This window comes from Leopardus geoffroyi, chromosome A1 (genome assembly GCF_018350155.1).
Source record: "Leopardus geoffroyi isolate Oge1 chromosome A1, O.geoffroyi_Oge1_pat1.0, whole genome shotgun sequence".
In the NCBI taxonomy this organism is placed as follows: domain Eukaryota; kingdom Metazoa; phylum Chordata; class Mammalia; order Carnivora; family Felidae; genus Leopardus; species Leopardus geoffroyi.
Window position 1 is genome coordinate 726720 of NC_059326.1, and position 17222 is coordinate 743941.

General features: G+C 40.1%; 2 protein-coding genes across 4 annotated transcripts in view; one reads left to right on the forward strand and one right to left on the reverse strand.

The window, feature by feature from the left end:
• MPHOSPH8 (M-phase phosphoprotein 8) overlaps nucleotides 1-5172 on the forward strand; it is a 51195-nt gene extending 46023 nt beyond the window's left edge. For all 3 annotated transcript variants that reach the window (XM_045443797.1, XM_045443799.1, XM_045443802.1), the window contains 3 exons: nucleotides 2035-2162; nucleotides 3025-3108; nucleotides 3731-5172. In XM_045443797.1, the coding sequence (XP_045299753.1) occupies nucleotides 2035-2162; nucleotides 3025-3108; nucleotides 3731-3772 (254 nt within the window). In that variant the 3' untranslated portion in view covers nucleotides 3773-5172. The remainder of the gene's footprint in view (nucleotides 1-2034; nucleotides 2163-3024; nucleotides 3109-3730) is intronic.
• PSPC1 (paraspeckle component 1) overlaps nucleotides 2221-17222 on the reverse strand; it is a 109599-nt gene continuing 94597 nt past the window's right edge. The window contains exons 9-10 of the transcript XR_006702943.1: nucleotides 9679-9777; nucleotides 2221-7145 (exon numbers count right to left, since the gene is read on the reverse strand). The gene's annotated coding sequence lies outside the window, so the exon portion shown is untranslated. The remainder of the gene's footprint in view (nucleotides 7146-9678; nucleotides 9778-17222) is intronic.

Sequence of the window (17222 nt, forward strand, 5' to 3'; positions counted from 1 at the left end):
GCCGGGCTCTGTGCTGACAGCACGGAGCCTGCTTAGGATTCTCTCTCTCTCTCTCTCTCTCTCTCTCTCTCTCTGCCCCTCCCCCACTCATGCTAGGTCTCTCTCAAGATAAATAACTTAAAAATTTTCTAAATTAATAAAATAAATCGTATGGATTCTTTAATGGAAATTTAATTAAAACATAGCCATGAAAATTTCATACCATGAAAAGACATCTATTCATAACACCTGTGTTCAGCGACCTGGACACTGAAGACTCATTTGTGGTTTCCACTGTCCAGACGGTTAGTTCGCACTGCTGGGTGGCGAGCACCAGGTCGGGGGTTGGGGTGCAGGGATAGGTGAGTTGAGCCCGGCATCTCCCAGCGTGCGTAACTCATGGGCCCCAGAGCACCAGGACTGCCTTAGGGTTACTGAGGGCTCTTTTCTGCACATGCACAACGTCTGCAGCCAACAGAAATGTTCTGTTTCCAAAATCTCGAAGATGCCTTGTCGTCCTCAGACGGAAGATCCTGATAGGTTTTCCTGCCCCTCGCTAGCTCGTGAGAGATGCAGACTCTCAGGCCCCGCCCAGACCTGACCCTCAGTCGACACCCTGGTGAGGTCTCCATTTAGGAGCACGCTCAGCCCTGAGAAACACCTTGGGCTCTTGAGGAGACTGTAATTGTTCAACACCTAGTTTGGCTGGAGAAAATGTTTGTATCGCTACCACAAAACAGCTGCTGGCAAACTGATTAGAGTCCCCTGTGTCATTTGTGAAATTCAAGTATTTGTCAGAGGAGAGCACATAAACACACCTCCCTTAGATCTCCTTTTGGTCAGAACAAACAGCACCTGAATGAAAGATTTTCGGGTAGGATTTTCCCTATTGACCACGTGTCCCCGTTCGGGCCATTCTGAAGAGTCACCACCCTCCTTTTCGGTGCAGTCAGTAATAAATACTCAACTCTTTGATAGTGGAGCTGACGGGGAGAAGACTGTAGGCCTTCTCTTCTTTTGAACCTCGGCACTCAGGTGAGTGGGGGGTTGCATTTTAAAGCTAGAGAGCAAAACCAGGATGTCAGACCTTAAACAGCTTGAAAGGAAAGGTAAGAGGGCCCGGGGCTCTGTGTGTCCTTCTTTCCCTGGGATCAGGACAGATGGTTCCTTGGGGTCTCTTTTATGAAGTTTATAATTGTTGATAATTGTTCTGGACCACCGTTTTTTTTGTCCTGAAAGTGGCTTACCAGAAGGGTCATGGAGTTCATACGCCTATTTTCTGTTATACTGGGAAGTATGGCTTACGTTCAGAGAAATGAGTCATGGGGTACAGTTCGGATATTCAGTGAAAGCTTCAAACCTCATGTTCCTCCCCCCGCCTAGAAGAAGTTTGGGTATTAACCGAAAAATCTGGAAAGGGCCAAATACCATGTGGAAGAAAATGGACAATCATTCAAACCCACACCCAGAAACAGCCACCACAGAAGTTTGCTTCCACGGACATTTGCTTTCCATGGACATGAATATGTATTCAGCTGCAAATTATAAATACCGCTACTTTTTTAGACCAAAAACTGTTATGTAGAAAAGCGTATTTTTAAAAATTTGATTCATGAGTTCTCAGTAGGGATTAGACAGAAAATAAAAGGGATCTGTGGTTTGAAAAGTGCTGGGAGGGACACCTGGGTGGCTCAGTTAAGCATCTGACTCTTGCTTTCGGTTCAGGTCATGAGCTCATGGTTCAGGAGTTTGAGCCCCAGGTTGGGCACAGAGCCTTTAGAATTCTCTCTCCCCCTCTGTCCCTGCTCCTCCCCTGCTCACTCTCTCTCTCTCTCTCTCAAAATAAATAAACTGTTAAAAAATGTTTTCTAATGCCAAGTTTTGAAATTGGAGGACTGATGATTTGGTGTGAATGGGCGCGGGGTGGGGCGCTGCTCCACCCAGGCGCATTCCGGGGACCGCTTCCAGCTCGTACCGGCTGCGTCTCCCTCTGAGCTGAAAGGTGGCCGTGTTAGGAGTGGTATTAAAATCTGTGTTTACATCTCCCTTATTCAGGCTCTGGCATCCTGCTGTTTATTTTCCATGCAAACTTTTTGGGTAAAGAAGTCATTGCTCGGCTCTGTGGACCGTGTAGTGTGCAAGCTGTAGTGTTAAATGATAAATTTCAACTTCCGGTTTTTCTGGTAAGATTTTCTGTAGTTCGTTACTGAAAAGCACATTCTTCTGATCCAGAAGCACAGATGACGTTTAAATTGCTGTTTTAAATAAAGTACGTTAATTTTAATTTAGTAAACCACTTGGAAATGAGGCAATAACCCATAATCATAAAGTAAAATTGTCCCGCATTTTGTCAATATAAGTCTGGATTTCTAAATGTTTGATATATATGCCTTAAGTTACATTTACCACGTCTTAGAAATCCTTAAGGTAGAAGAAACATAATGATTTTAAAATACTCTGCCTTTTCCCACCGTTATCATTACAAACATTCACTTAAAGAAAAATTTGGAAATCTTAAAAGGATTCTGTTCTTCAAATACCCAGAAACACAACCACTAGTATAACATGGGTGTTCTTAGGCTGAGCTTTAGGCAAGCATTGTACTGTAATTTTGCTTTATAATAACAAATCTATTAGTGGCTATATACATTTTTTAACATAAAAAAATGGTCTTGAAGAATCTTTGTGTATGTTTCCTTTTCCACAGGTAGAATTCTTTCCTTAGGCTGAATTCAGCAAAATTAACTGGTTATGAAGATTTTTTAACACTCAGGCTCTATATGGCTGGATACATGCTAATCCTAAAGATTTATCTGAGTATTGTTTTTTTGCAGATAAATCTTAACAAGCTTTTTTGTCATTCGTATCTTTTTAATAAATCAAGGGGAAAGTAGTCACAGGAAATTGCTTTATATAAATTAAAATACAAACTGGTATTCTCTTCTACGTCACTGGGAGTCTGAAAGGTTTTTGTTCTCTTAAGCTACAGTGATACTCTTAGACGTAGAAGTTTGAGGAAACACTGACTGTGGTCTTTCTCTCTAGGATAGCCATTTTGTTTACTCGTTCAGCCCTGCTACAGGCCTCAATAAACTCTTCATAAGGTTGACGGAAGCGCCTTCTGCCAAGGTGACAATCCTTTCCTCACATTTAGTGCAACTACTCACATTGCTATTCCAGCAGCAAGCCCAATGTGGGGCTCAGTCTCACGAACCGTGAGATCATGACCTGAGCCAAAGTAGGTGCTCAACCAACAAAGCTACCCAGGTGTCCCTAAGCATCCAGTGGTCGTTGAGTTCACAAGCCCCACATTGGGCTCCACGCTGGATGTGAAGCCTTCTTAAAGGGGGAAAAAAAAAAAAAAATACAATGTGTTAGACATAATTGTGTGTCATAAATTGTGTGGAAAGATGAGAAGAATGCATCTCTCCAGTACGGAGCAGCCGCAGTTGTATTCTAGGCTGTTATTTAATGGCCATATGTATGTCTCATAGGCTGCTCACTAAACATTTCTTTGTAAAATGAAGATGAACCAAAAAAGTCTATGTAATAAGTGGTAGTTATTTACTATAATAACTTTAAGCACTTGGATTTATTAAAAGTGATAACCTAACACTTGAATTGATAATCAATTTGAGAACATTGCCAAATAAGAACTCTCGGCCGCGCGCGCGCGCGTTTTCCCTCCTCTAAGAAAGGGGGGCTCGGCAGAGGTGTTGGTGCTGCTACGTTGCTTCTTTTCTTTCAACAGGTGAAGTTGCTGATAGGCGCATACAGGGTGCAGCTGCAGTGACGGAACAGTCGGGACGGAGTCCTTTCCAGACCTGTTTAGGACCCTGGCACAGCTAACACCTCCAGATTTGAAGTTTCATCTGTAAACCTCTTGCAGTTTCGGGCTGGGTATCTGTTACGGGCTGTAAGATGGGACGTGGGGGTTCTAATATATTCTGAAATAGCGATGTATTTGTGCCAGTGTTCTCAAATCTCGATGTTGTCTCCAGACTGCATACTTCGGTTTTTCCACAATGTGGAATGGTACATAGAATTATTTAAGAAAATTAAAAGTCTCTTTTCTAACTTGAAATTTTCTACTAGCCCTGGTGAATTTCTGCATTAAAAACAAGTCTGTGTATGCCAAGCACTAAATAAGGGGCGAATTTGCTGGCCTTGAAGGATGACTTCTCTCACTTGGTAGGCAGGTTCGAGGGAGGCGGTGTGATGTCTAATCTGCAGTTGCCACAGGTCCTGAATTGGAGGTGACAACTTTTTGTATTTGCAGTTACCCTTTATTCCGGGAAAAGATAAAAGAAGATACGACTCATGAACTAACTTTTATCCTTGTTCTTAGAATCCATCAAGTAATTTTTAAAAAGCAGATCCTGTGCCCTTGTTACGAACGCTGGGAAGGCAGCCGAGGTTTGTCCGCCACACTGGGCCTCATGGGAAGAGCTATCGTCTCTACAGATTCCCCACAGGTCTTAAATTCTCTTAAGAAATATTTGGCAAACTAGTAAGTCAAACTCCATCTGGACTACATAGATGTATAAAATTATTTAGTTCCTGATTGGTTTTATAATTGTTTGAATTACAATTTTAATGAAAATTTTTCAAAAGGTCGCATATTTGACCACATTGTACAGATATTTGAGAGAGCCGTTTTTACTTTACAGTACTAAAACGGCCTTTTCCTACAGTTTTCTCAATAAAATACCACAATGTTGGTCTATTTTCTTTGTATCTCAAGTCTCAAGACTTCAAGGTGGACACTAATGTGTAATATTTTTAACTAAATGACAGCTGGGATTGGAATTTTTTCAGCTATATTGAATCATGCACTAGTACTGTATCTAGTACTTTCTAGAAAAATCACAAGACCGAGCAGCAGTGGATAGGTCAGGAACAGCAAGGGAGACAGTACCTTAATCTAAAACACACTTAAGAGAAATGGGTTTTTAAAGAAAATTTGTTCTCTCAAAATCATGCTGAAGACCTCCATCATCATCTTTATAAGCGCACATTATTACAAGGTGATGTACTGTTGATCCAAGAGGTAAGGCCAGGCTAGAAACCAAGTAGAACAACGAGTAATTCCTTCAGTAGGAGTTTAGGCTCAGAAGGGTGAAAGCTGTTAGAAGTCAGCAAGGAGGAAAAAAAAAAAAAATCTTTAACAGATGAAACTTAATTATAGGAAAAGTGGCAAGTTATTTTGACAGAAGCGGGGTCAGGGAAGGAAGACAAAGTTTGAGCTTACTTGGAGTAACACCACCTTTGAGTCGTCCATCTCAGCTTTGTGCCAGACGTGCTAGTAAATTCTGTAAACAGTTGTGTCTACCAGGAATAGAAGGTACAGCCACACAACTTAATACATTTTGCTCTAAATTACAGCTTTGTTGTTGTTCTTTTGAGAGAGAGGGAGGGGCAGAGACATGGAAGGACACTCCCAAGCAGGCTCTGCGCTGACAGACACGGGGCTCAGACTCTCGAACGTGAGATCATGACCTGAGCCGAGATCAAGAGCAGATGCTTCACTGACCGAGTCCCCCCGGCGCCTCAGCTATAGCTTCTCTGGAGCCAAATGAAAAGCACACTTGTCCATTTTGGTTTCTTAAGGATGAAGGAGACTTGAATTGTCTTGAGACTCGCACTTGAGAGAGTGGTTTCTTGCTGGTTCTGTGATGAGGCAGCTAATAATTCCGTCAGATATTAATAATGCTGCTACTTTGATTATTCAAATAAAGTATGTACAAAGCGTGAGCCTTGGTTTCTCTGGAAAACAAAGCAATTCTCAAGCGGCAGCTTAACCAAAAGGTTTACAGACCTGCTTAGGTACTGCAGGTCAAAACCAAAGCAATCTTCTTAGAAAGTATATACAACACAGAATATATAACTAAACTTTATCATCTGGGCCGTGGGTGATATCACTAAGTACATCATCACTGAAAAGCACATAGTCCACATTTTTACTTCAGTTTTATCTTAGAAAAAATCACCCCTCGGTCTTTACTCTTTTCTGGTGCATATGGCAGTGAGGACATCCTAACTGGATGACTCAGTGAACTTCTATATCATTCGTATCTGGCCCACTCTAATAAGCATGGCTGTAGCGGAAAACACATTATACGGGCTTTTCTCCGCAATGGTTAGTACCAAAGAGAAACCTCTAATACCTAACACGACGCAAATGTTGAACCACAGTTGGTTTGCTTTCACTCCGAGAATAGGTCATTTAGGATCACTGATTAGCAAAGACCAAGGAAAAGGAGGATACATACGCCAGAATTGTCAAAAAGTGACTTGTGAAATAATTCTGAAAATGTTAACATTTCATACAGTTCATGTTTCATAGCCTAAATACTATATAAACTCCTAAAACTGTTGTAAACTTTTTAAACTTTATTGGCTAAGTAAACGCAGAGAACCACTCACAGGATCCATACGGCTTTCCTCTTCTCTGTGCAGACTTGCGGATAAATCTCCTTTCAGACCAAACTGGGATTTCTAGGCCTCACATCTACTTCCAAGTAAAGAAAAGTGTTACTAGTAAGCTAAATCTAATTACAGTGAGGAGGCACAAATAAGGACCAAATTAAAATCCAGAAATAGTCCTCTGCCGACATCCAGAGCCCCCAAGAACCCCAGCTGGAATCTAAGCCTAATACTGCATATCAGTTTAACTTGGAAGAAATTAATTTTTCATTATTCTACAACACACTATTTCCCTCATACTCTTTGCTTTCTTTGGGCTTAAATATGTATATATGGCTTTAGTAACACATGATTTTTCTCACAACAGTGCCAAATTTCATGAGGAGCCCCTTATCTTGGGGACTGACCCCAAATTGCAGGCTAGAGGGGATGCCAAAAAAAATCCCTCTAACAGTTCCCATTTATAGCGAATTGAAAGGAGAAGTTTGTCTGTATTCGTAGGCTACTACCACACTACTTTGCAACATCAGCCAGCGAGAAGTCTTACAACACCTGAATGAAAGTGGAAGTTTGCACCATTCCAGGTATTTTAACCACGGAAAATTGGTCCATGAGGCGTAATGTCAAGTGTTAACGATTACTCATAAGTTGTTTATATGGAGTAATAAATTCACAAATGAAATCTCTGTTTTCTGGCTGTTTCTCCTCTGTCTTTAAAAGCATTTCTCCCACAAGATGACCTGGAAAAAAAGACAAATTCTTTATCAGCAAACAGGAATTAATATCTGTAGTGTATTTTCTATTATAAAAAACGAAGAAAATGTAGTCCCCATGCCAGAGCAACACCAGCTGTTAGAAATGAAAATTCTCAGGCCTTCTAAGTCACAAACAGTGGGGTCTGTATTCTAATAAGCCTCCAGAGGGTTCTGCTATACCTTGAAAACATGAGAACCACTGTTTCAAAGGATAACCTGAAGATAACCCAATTTTTAATAAAATTCCTGCATTTTGTTAACTTCCAAAACTTTAATAAAAGTTAATTATCTTCCTGAAATGAATCACTCTGTTTTTTGCTGACTATAAAATCTGTAATAAAAAGCAGTTACTTCAAATAAAAACACTATTCATCTCTTACCAAAATTAACTTCAAAATCCTCAAGTTCCAATGACAAATTCACTTGACAAACCTGTAAGACCTCTCTCCGCTGGCCACATAATGCCACAGCTTTGATCTGTGCCACAGTCAGCCTATGTATCTTAAATTTTTTCCCCTTACCCGTATATTCTGAGGTTATTTCTTCAAATTTTAAGTAAAGGATTCACAAAGAAGTCTGAAAGTTTAATACCAGCAAAAGGTCTAAAGGATATTTACAAAGTAATTCTCTAATTTCAAAAGGGATTCTAATTTTGTAAATAGTAGAAACCACAATTTACCTGGATGGCTTTTATCATTCCCTCCCCACCCCCTGGATTCTCTACACTCAATGTGAGGCTGGAACTCACAACCCCAGAGATCAAGAGTCGCACGCTCTACTGACTGAGCAAGCCAGGCACCCCTACCTGCAGAGCTCTTAAAAATAAAGAATCTTGCTTTGCTGGATCCCAACCCTCAAGTTTACCATTCAGTAGGTAGACCTGAGAATGTGCATTCTTGATCCCAGAGGAGAACGACACTGGTCTAAAGGGCCAGCTTTGAGAATTACTAACCAAAGTTAATTTCCTAGAGCTGGATAAAAGAACACAAACCAGAGCTCTCACATTTTTGTATTCACGGGCATCAGATACTTTAAAAGGGGGAAGTTTCTCCAGGTTTCCTCATATGCCAGAGCGTCTGACACAATGTGTGCTCAGATCTCCTGGGATCTCGTTTCAACGGGTAGTCTGCTTGATGTGGTCAGCTGTGCGTGGAGATTCTGCACTGCCAAGAAAAGCCCTTAAGGCTGGTGCTGCTGGTCCCCGGGACAACCCTTGTAGCAAAAACAGAAGAGCTCCTTTATGGCCACCAGATAAAGTGGTTGGAAAAGAAATAACCTTAAAACAACACTTTCTGGAGCTATTAGGATGACATTTTACCATCAACGGAATTCTGTTATAATAAGTCACAATGTAGGGGTGCCTAGGTGGCTCAGTCAGTTGAACGTCCAACTCTTGATCTCAGCTCGGGTCACGACCTCACAGTCTGTGGGATCGAGCCCTGCATCAGGCTCTGCGTGGATAGCATGGGCCCTGCTTGGGATTCTCTCTCAAGTAAATAAATAAAAAAATAATGCTTTTTTAAGTCACAATGTAAATGTTGCTATAAAATAGAAAATTTGCTACCTTTTAAAAGGGTAGAAAGAGCAGCAAGGGAGAAATGGAGCTGGCATCCCTAGTACTGATCTGAATTTATGATATTAAACCATTTCTGAGGGGCACCTGGGTGGCTCAGTCGGTTAAGCGTCCGACTTCAGCTCAGGTCACGATCTCACAGTTTGTGAGTTGGAGCCCTGCATCAGGCTCTGTGCTGACAGCTCAGAGCCTGGAGCCTGCTTTGGATTCTGTGTCTCCCTCTCTCTCTGCCTCTCCCCTGCTTGTGCTTTCTCTCTCAAAAATAAATAAACATTAAAAAAAAAAAAATTTTTTTTTTTTTTTTAAATAAAAAAATCCACCATTTCTAAGATTACACACTTTCTGGGGCGCCTGAGTTGCTCAGTCAGTTGAGCGTCTGATTCTTGATTTTGGCTCAGGTTGTGATCAGGATCAGGTCATGGGGTTGAGCCCTGAGACCAGCTCCACGCTCAGCGTGCCTGATCTATTCTTCCTCTTTTTCTTTCTTTCTTTCTCTCTCTACCCCCCCCACCCCCTCCCCCACTTGTGCTCTCTAAAATAAAAATAAATAAGATTTTTAACAAAGATTTACACACTTTACAAGGAACATAAGACTAAAATTCTAGACTTAGGATCACTAAAACCCAGGAGGGAACTTCTTTCTTAGTAAATAAGACCTGTTTAATATTTTATCTCTACTCTTAGTTCAGTTTTACCTAAGGACAAGTCAGTATACCAACCAGTGAGGAAAGAGGAGGGCAAATGTGGAGTTAAAAATAGCCTCTGACTGCTCAGATAAAAGGGCGGTGCCCCTGCAGATCCCGTAGGACCGCGGAGGAGCAGAGGGTTCAGCTTCTACTACAAACTATCCTTCACATCCGTTCCGGAGGTCCGCAGGCAGCACCAGGAAGTAGGACTAAGGAAACTAAGAAGCAAGGAACGTTGTTTTAACGGACATTGACTGACCTGAAAGGGAATCTGACACCAGCATTTCCTAGTCTCTGAACTTGATTCATGCCAGAAGCCGATATTCAGGCAGCTTCATCCATGTTTTCTTTCACCCTCCTAGAAATAAAAATCAAATTTGGCCAGTTTCAATGATCAATAAAAAGAAGTGTTAAATCATTTTCTTAAAGTTCTTAACCGTCATCGGTTCCCACTCTAAAGATCTTCCTTTGAATTAATTCACTTCCTCGAAGAACATCAACAGACTTAAAATTCAACTCAATTTTATGTCTTGGCATTAATCACTACTAAATCCTACACCTTGAGTTTCCAAGCCTGCTAATAATTTAAAAATATTGAGAGCCTAGTTTGCTAAATCCTTCCTTTTTATTTCGGTAGGCAGGCCCTCTTGTTTGCATGGTTGATCCCTCAGCATACCACTGCCTGAAATTTTATAATCCAGAATCCTACACAGGATACTGATTCCTACTCTAATTTGCAACATTTTATTCTACTTGTACTTGGGCAAGGCACACAAATATACCTCTTGTGCTCCATCAGAAAAAGACTCAACCGACCCTAATAATCCCTTGAACCAACATTCTCCAAACACAGAGCATTAACCCCAGATTTTTCATTGGAATACAGTTTTAGATATATTATCTCATCCTTATAAAATTTATTTTATAACATACCTGAAATGTTATACACAATACTACACTATTACAGCTTAGAAATACACAAATTGGCACTCAATTTTTTTTAACTGTTAGGGTACATGACCCCAAAACACTGGAAATAACTACCCTAAATTAATATTGTTTTCAAAACCCATTTGGGTCTCAATTTCACCTGAAAACTGGATGGAATATGAAAACTGCTCCCAAAATCTGCATGTAAAAAAATATGTACACAAAATTCTGCATGTAAATTTAAGGGGATTCCAAATGATCCAGCAGGACCCCATGGTCCAAGTTATAAAACCTTAAATATTTTTTCAAACAACACATGCCACAAATCAACAAGAAATTATCTTTTATATATATTTCCACCTGCAAGTAGCATTCTACACATAATCTTAGGTAACTGTGAAGTCATTAAAGCATTCTTAAATTGGTTATATATATATATATATATATATATATATATATATATGCACTTCTACCATTGTATTTCCTTTAGTAAAATTAAGGCTGACAAGAAGAATGGAACCATAAACCAAACTGCACAACTGGGTTACTAATTTTTTTTTTAATGCTCATTTATTTTTGAAAAAGAATCAGAGCACGAGCAGCGGAGGGACAGAGAGAGAGAGGGAGACCCAGAATCTGAAGCAGGCTCCAGGTTCTGAGCTGTCAACGCAGAGCCTGACATGGGGCTCGAACTCTTGAACCGTGAGACCATGACCTGAGCCAACGCTGGATGCTTAACCAACTGAGCCACTCCAGCTCTCCTGGATTACTAATTCTTAATGACACAAGGACTGCTAAAAATAACTGTCTTCTCAACTTCTCAAAAATGTGAACCTGCAATTTACAAAGCATTCATCACATATATTGAAACCTGGAAAGATAATCTCTAGAATTATCCAAGTTTAGTCGCCAATATCTAGTCTTTAAAAAGGTGGCTTAAGAGCACCTGGGTGGCTCAATCAGTGGAGCATCCAATTCTTGGTTCTGGCTCAGGTCATGATCTCACAATTCATGGGTCTGAGTCCCACTGTCAGGCTCTGTGCTGACAGTGCAGACCCTGGCTTCTCAAGCCTTCTCTCTCTCTCTGCCCCTCCCCTGCTCACACTATCTCAAAATAAATAAAATTAAATTAATTAAGTTAAACTAAAAATAAAATAAATAAAATACAGAATTAATTCCATTAAAATAAAAAAATAAATAAAATGGTGGCTTAATATCTGAATTCAATATTCAAAATCACTAGCATTCTGTTTAAAGACATGGTCTTACAAAGAAGTGACCAGGTTTATTGTACACTGGATTATAATCAACATCAATGAAAGAATCACAGTGAGCCAATGCACGTGTACATCCATTCCATGATGCAGATACTTTGGATTTAAAATCTGTAAAGTCCTAGAAAGGTGACACACATAATTCCGATGCTGAAGAACAGTGTCTCTATCAAAGCGATACTGTCAAATATTGGGGGGAGGAGAAGCAGCCAACAATTACATTAAAAGAAAAGGTCTCCTATAACTGAAATCTTAAGCATCACTGTAACAAGACACCACTTTGGACGAAAGTGGTCTGTTTTTATTCAGGATAAAACTGGGTAAGAACTACATAGAAGTTCATGTTTGACTTGCCAAAACATGGATTAAGAGTGAAACATGGCTCCTCTGACCACACCCCAATACCTTTCATAGTCAGAAATGTAAGCATCCAATAATATCATGTATGCTTTTCTGATGATTTTTCTTAAAGAACAAAACATTAAAGATCTACAGAAGGCCCATTCTTAACAGTCAACTAGGTAACAATGACTCTCCCCTCTTTGAGTGAAAGAAGGTATCCTTTCCCCACTGAGTACTCAACCCTACTCTCATCCACACATTACATGTAGTTTGCATTATTTAATATATAAGCTACAATAGAAGTAACGTTCTAAGAAAGGGAGGTTTAAAATATAGTTTATACTTCAGCAAGCATGGAGGCTGAGCGAGACTATTCAAATTACAACAAACTGTAAATACCCAAGACAGGACTTTAATGGCTCGTGTTGAAAACACCTTGCCAGAAATCAACCTAAAATTAGGTAACGATTTCCTCTGAAGTAGATTCCCATGGTATCAAACCCTAAAGGAGCCTGTGTTCCGAAGTTTGCAGGTACGGGGGAGAGGGGGACAGCCACGTTATCGAACATCACCATCAGAGACAGCTTAGACGGCATAGTGCTCACAACTGAATCTGACCCTTGGCCTTCATGACAAAGACACAGACCACAATACCAGTCACTGAAGCAATAAATAAGCCAAATGCTATTATTACAGGCAATTCACAACAGTGAAAACATGTAGCATATTCTTTACTAAGTAATTTTATTTGAATGTTAATAGATTCTCTTTAAGCAACAAAGAATATAACTTCAAAGAGTATAGGGAAATAGTGTGTGATTAAGTGAATAATATACCAGAAAGATTAGGCCAAAAATCCAAAAGCCATCTCCCAAAGAAACTTGAGAAAATGCCCATGAAAACAGCAAATCTCTAAAATAATACTACTTACACAAATTCACTCTTTCTGATGGAATACAATTTCAACTGATGAACAAATGATATAACTGAATAGTTTCAGTTAACTGAATTAATTGGAAGTCACAATGACAAAAAGTTTCTTAACATTTTAGGGGCACCTGGGCATCCAACTCTTGATCTCAGCTCAGGTCATGATCTCACAATTCATGAGACCGAGCCCCACAACAAACTCTGTACTGTCGGCATGGAGCCTGCTTGGGATTCTCTGTGCCTCTCTCTCTCTGTCTCTCAAAATAAGTAAATAAACTTTTTAAGAAGTTTCTCAACATTTTAAATTCTCACCTCTTTTTGAGTTGAAAACTGGCAATAAAACATAGCAAACTGAGGGCTTTTTTTTCATCACACCCTATTTCTTCTACCCAAGTTAGCAGCGAGATATCATGATAAAAGCTCAATTGTATAATTTCTATCTTCCAGCCGATATTTTACAAAAAGCAAAAACCCATAATATGAACATCCAATTTTGGATTCCCAACATCATCTGGCTTTCCAGAATTCTAATAAAGATCCCTATGGTTTTCTTACACAGATAGTGATGAAACCACACAACCTAGTTACAACAGTCCCCCCTTACCCATGGTTTCGCTTTTACCAGTTTTGGTTACCTACAGTCAGTGGTTGTCTGGAAGCAGACGGTCCTTTCCTAAAGTTTTGTCAGGTCAACAGTAGCCTAATACTACTTCACCACACTTCATCTCATCACATAGGCACGTCACATCAGCAAGAGAAAGGCGACAGTACAGTAAGACATTTTGACAATTACTTAAGTTGTTCTATTTTATTAGTTACTGTTATTAATCTCCCGCTGTGCCTAACTTATAAATTAAGCCTTATCATAGTTACATATATTAGGAAAAAACAGTTATCTGTAAGGTTTGGTAGTATCCACAGCTCCAGGCATCCACCTGGGTTCTTCAAAGTGTCTCCTTTATGCTCTGGTTTCTCTTCACATCGCATAAATCTTTTGCCTTTTACGAAGTGTCTCCCTTAGATAAAGTGGGGGGAAGGGCTACTGTACAAACAGTAATAAGGGTATGACACACAAAAACATACCCAAATGACCAAGAAGTGTGAAAAGTTACTCAACATCCGAAGTTACTAGGAAAGCGTAAATTAAAACTACACGGATATACCTCTACACACTCACACAACTTGACAATACTGAGTGTTGGCAAGGATGCAGTACGGGACAGGAATCACGTGCACTGACGTAGGACAGACACTTTGGAAAATTAGCAGTTTCTAAGAAACATACATATCCACGATACTCCGCAATCCCACTCCCAGATATTTCCTCCCAGAAAAATGAGAAGTCTGAATGACCTGAACAGGAATGTTCACAGCAGCTTTATTCATTACAACCCAAACTGGAATCTAACCCAAGAATATATCAGTAGCAGACTGGACAAACAAAATGTGGCATAGTCACTTCATGGTACGCTATGCGGCAATAAGATAGAACCAACTGCTGACACCTGCAACAACACAGATGAATCTCAAAAGCACTATGTTGAATGAAAGAAGCCAGAGGCAAAGGGTATACATTCTATGATTCCATTTACATGAAGTTCAAAAACAAGCAAAACTAATCTATTGTGATCAAAACAAAACAGTGGTTGCCTGTGATGCAGGATGTACGGACTGGAAAGAAGCTCCTAAGATACAAAGTTTATGAAAATGAAGGCTATCAAACCAAATAAAATTCACAAATTTAAATGACAGGCTATTCCAAATTTTTAAAAAGCATGATTTTAAGTGTTTTTTTCCCCAAAGATTTTATTTTTGTAAGTAATCTCTACACCCAACGTGGGGTGCAAAATCATAACCCTGAGATCAACAGCCACACGCTTCACCAACTGATCCAGCCAGGCACCACAGGATTTTAAATTTTTTTAAAGAATCAGAAAAAAACTATTTTAAAGTTCATATAGCAACTCAAAATTAATAAATAAGGGTATCTGGGTGGCTCACTTGGTTAAATGTCTGACTCTTGATTTCGGCTCAGGTCATGACCTCATGGTTCAGGGGTTCGAGCCCTGCATCAGGCTCTGCTGACAGTGTGGAGCCTGCTTGGGATTCTCTTTCTCCCTCTATCTGCCCCTTCTCCACTCACATTTGCTCTTGCTCTCAAAATTAAAAATCAAAAACAAAAACAAAAAAACAAAATAAAATAAGGTCTTGAGTAGGTAAGAATCATCATTTATAAATATTAAATAATATTGAAACCTAGAAAATATTTACAAAATAAAGATTTTTTTTCAGCTTTATTGAGGACAACTAGATATTTCAGGAAAATAATTTATTGATACACAGTCTTTTTCTCCAACAGTCATAACATTTACTGTAGTTATCAAAGAAATGTAAAATTCAGCAAAGACTCATATGAAATCTAATAAAGTACTTGATGATGACTTTTAGGGGTGCCTGGGTGGCTTAGTCGGTTAAGTGGCAGATTCTTGATTTCAGCTCAGGTCATGACCTCATGGTTCCTGGATTCCAGCCCCATGATGGGCTCTGCACAGAAAGCAGAGAGCCTGCTTGGGATTCTGTCTCCCTCTCTCTCTGCCCCTCCCCAGCTCACATATGCACTCTCCCTGTCTCAAAAATTTATTTTTTTTCAACGGTTATTTATTTTTGAGACAGAGAGAGACAGAGCATGAATGGAGGAGGGTCAGAGAGAGGGAGACACAGAATCTGCAACAGGCTCCAGGCTCTGAGCTGTCAGCACAGAGCCCGACGCGGGGCTCGAACTCACAGACCGCGAGATCATGACCTGAGCCGAAGTCAGCCGCTCAACCGACTGAGCCACCCAGGCGCCCCTCCCTGTCTCAAAAATTTTTTAAAAAAGTGAAAAATATGATGACTTTTATCATACGTAATTAATGACTTCTAAGAAAAGTTACAACTCAGTTTCAAGGTCCCAGACCCATATATATTTTCAAGGCAATTGTCATGAGGTCAACAATGGCTTGTGACTGAAAGATACCACTGAAAATTTCCAAACTTAATTTTGTCCACAAATTCCTACAAAGGCGTTTCAATCAGAACAAAGGGGGGAGGGGCAGACGGAGGAGGGTCCCTGGGCAGCTCAGTCCCTTAAGAGACCAACGTCAACTCAGGTCTTCATCTTGTGGTTTGTGGGTTCAAGCCCCACATCAGGTTCTGCCGCTGACAGGTCACAGCCTGTGGACCTGCTTCAGATCTGTCTCCCTCTCTCTCTCTGCCCCTCCTCTACTCGCACTCTGTCTCTCAAAAATAAACATTAAAATAATAAAAAAAAATTAAAAAGCATTATCCTCTTGTGATGACCTGAGATTTCTCAAGCACCTCTCCCCTAAAAAAGCCAAAGAAAACATATCCTTGATCATTGCATAATCAAGGTTAAGTTTTTTATGTTTGTTTGTTTGTTTTTTTTTTTTTAAGTAATCTCTACACCCAACCTGGGGCTTGATCTCAAAACTCTGAGATCAAGAGTTGTATGCTCCACAGAGAAAGACAGATACCATATGGTTTCACTCTTATGTGGATCCTGAGAAACTTAACAGAAACCCATGGGGGAGGGGAAGGGAAAAAAAAAAAAAAGAGGTTAGAGTGGGAGAGACAGCCAAAGCATAGAAGACTCTTAAAAACAGAGAACAAACTGAGGGTTGATGGGGGGTGGGAGGGAGGGGAGGGTGGGTGATGGGTGTTGAGGAGGGCACCTTTTGGGATGAGCACTGGGTGTTGTATGGAAACCAATTTGACAATAAACTTCATATATTGAAAAAAAAAAAAAAAAAAAAAAAAGAGTCATATGCTCTATAGACTGAGCCAGCCAGGCAAACCCAGGGTTAAGTTTTTAAAAACAAGTGGGAGTACAGTAATAAATTGCATTTTTAGTTCAAGATAGTTGTTATGAACTTACCCGTATGGTTTCTTAGTTCTTTAAAAGTTGAATATTTCACATACATTACTGCACAAAGAACCTCAGTTTATTTAATGTATGAACCACATTCATTTATAACGAAATGGCACTGGAAATGAATTACCAAATGACATTCAACGGTTTTTATTTTTCACCATATACTTACATCCACATAAAATAACAATGTTACCTGCTTTGAAGATAACATGTGAGGGACACCTGGGTAGCTCAGTTGGTTAAGAACCCAACTTCAGGTCACTATCTTGCAGTTCCAAAGGTCAAGCCCCACATCAGGCTCTGTGCTGACAGCACACGGCCTGCTTGGATGGACCCGCCTCCCTCTCTCTGCCCCTCCCCAACTCATGTATGCACATGCATGCTCTCTCTCTCAAA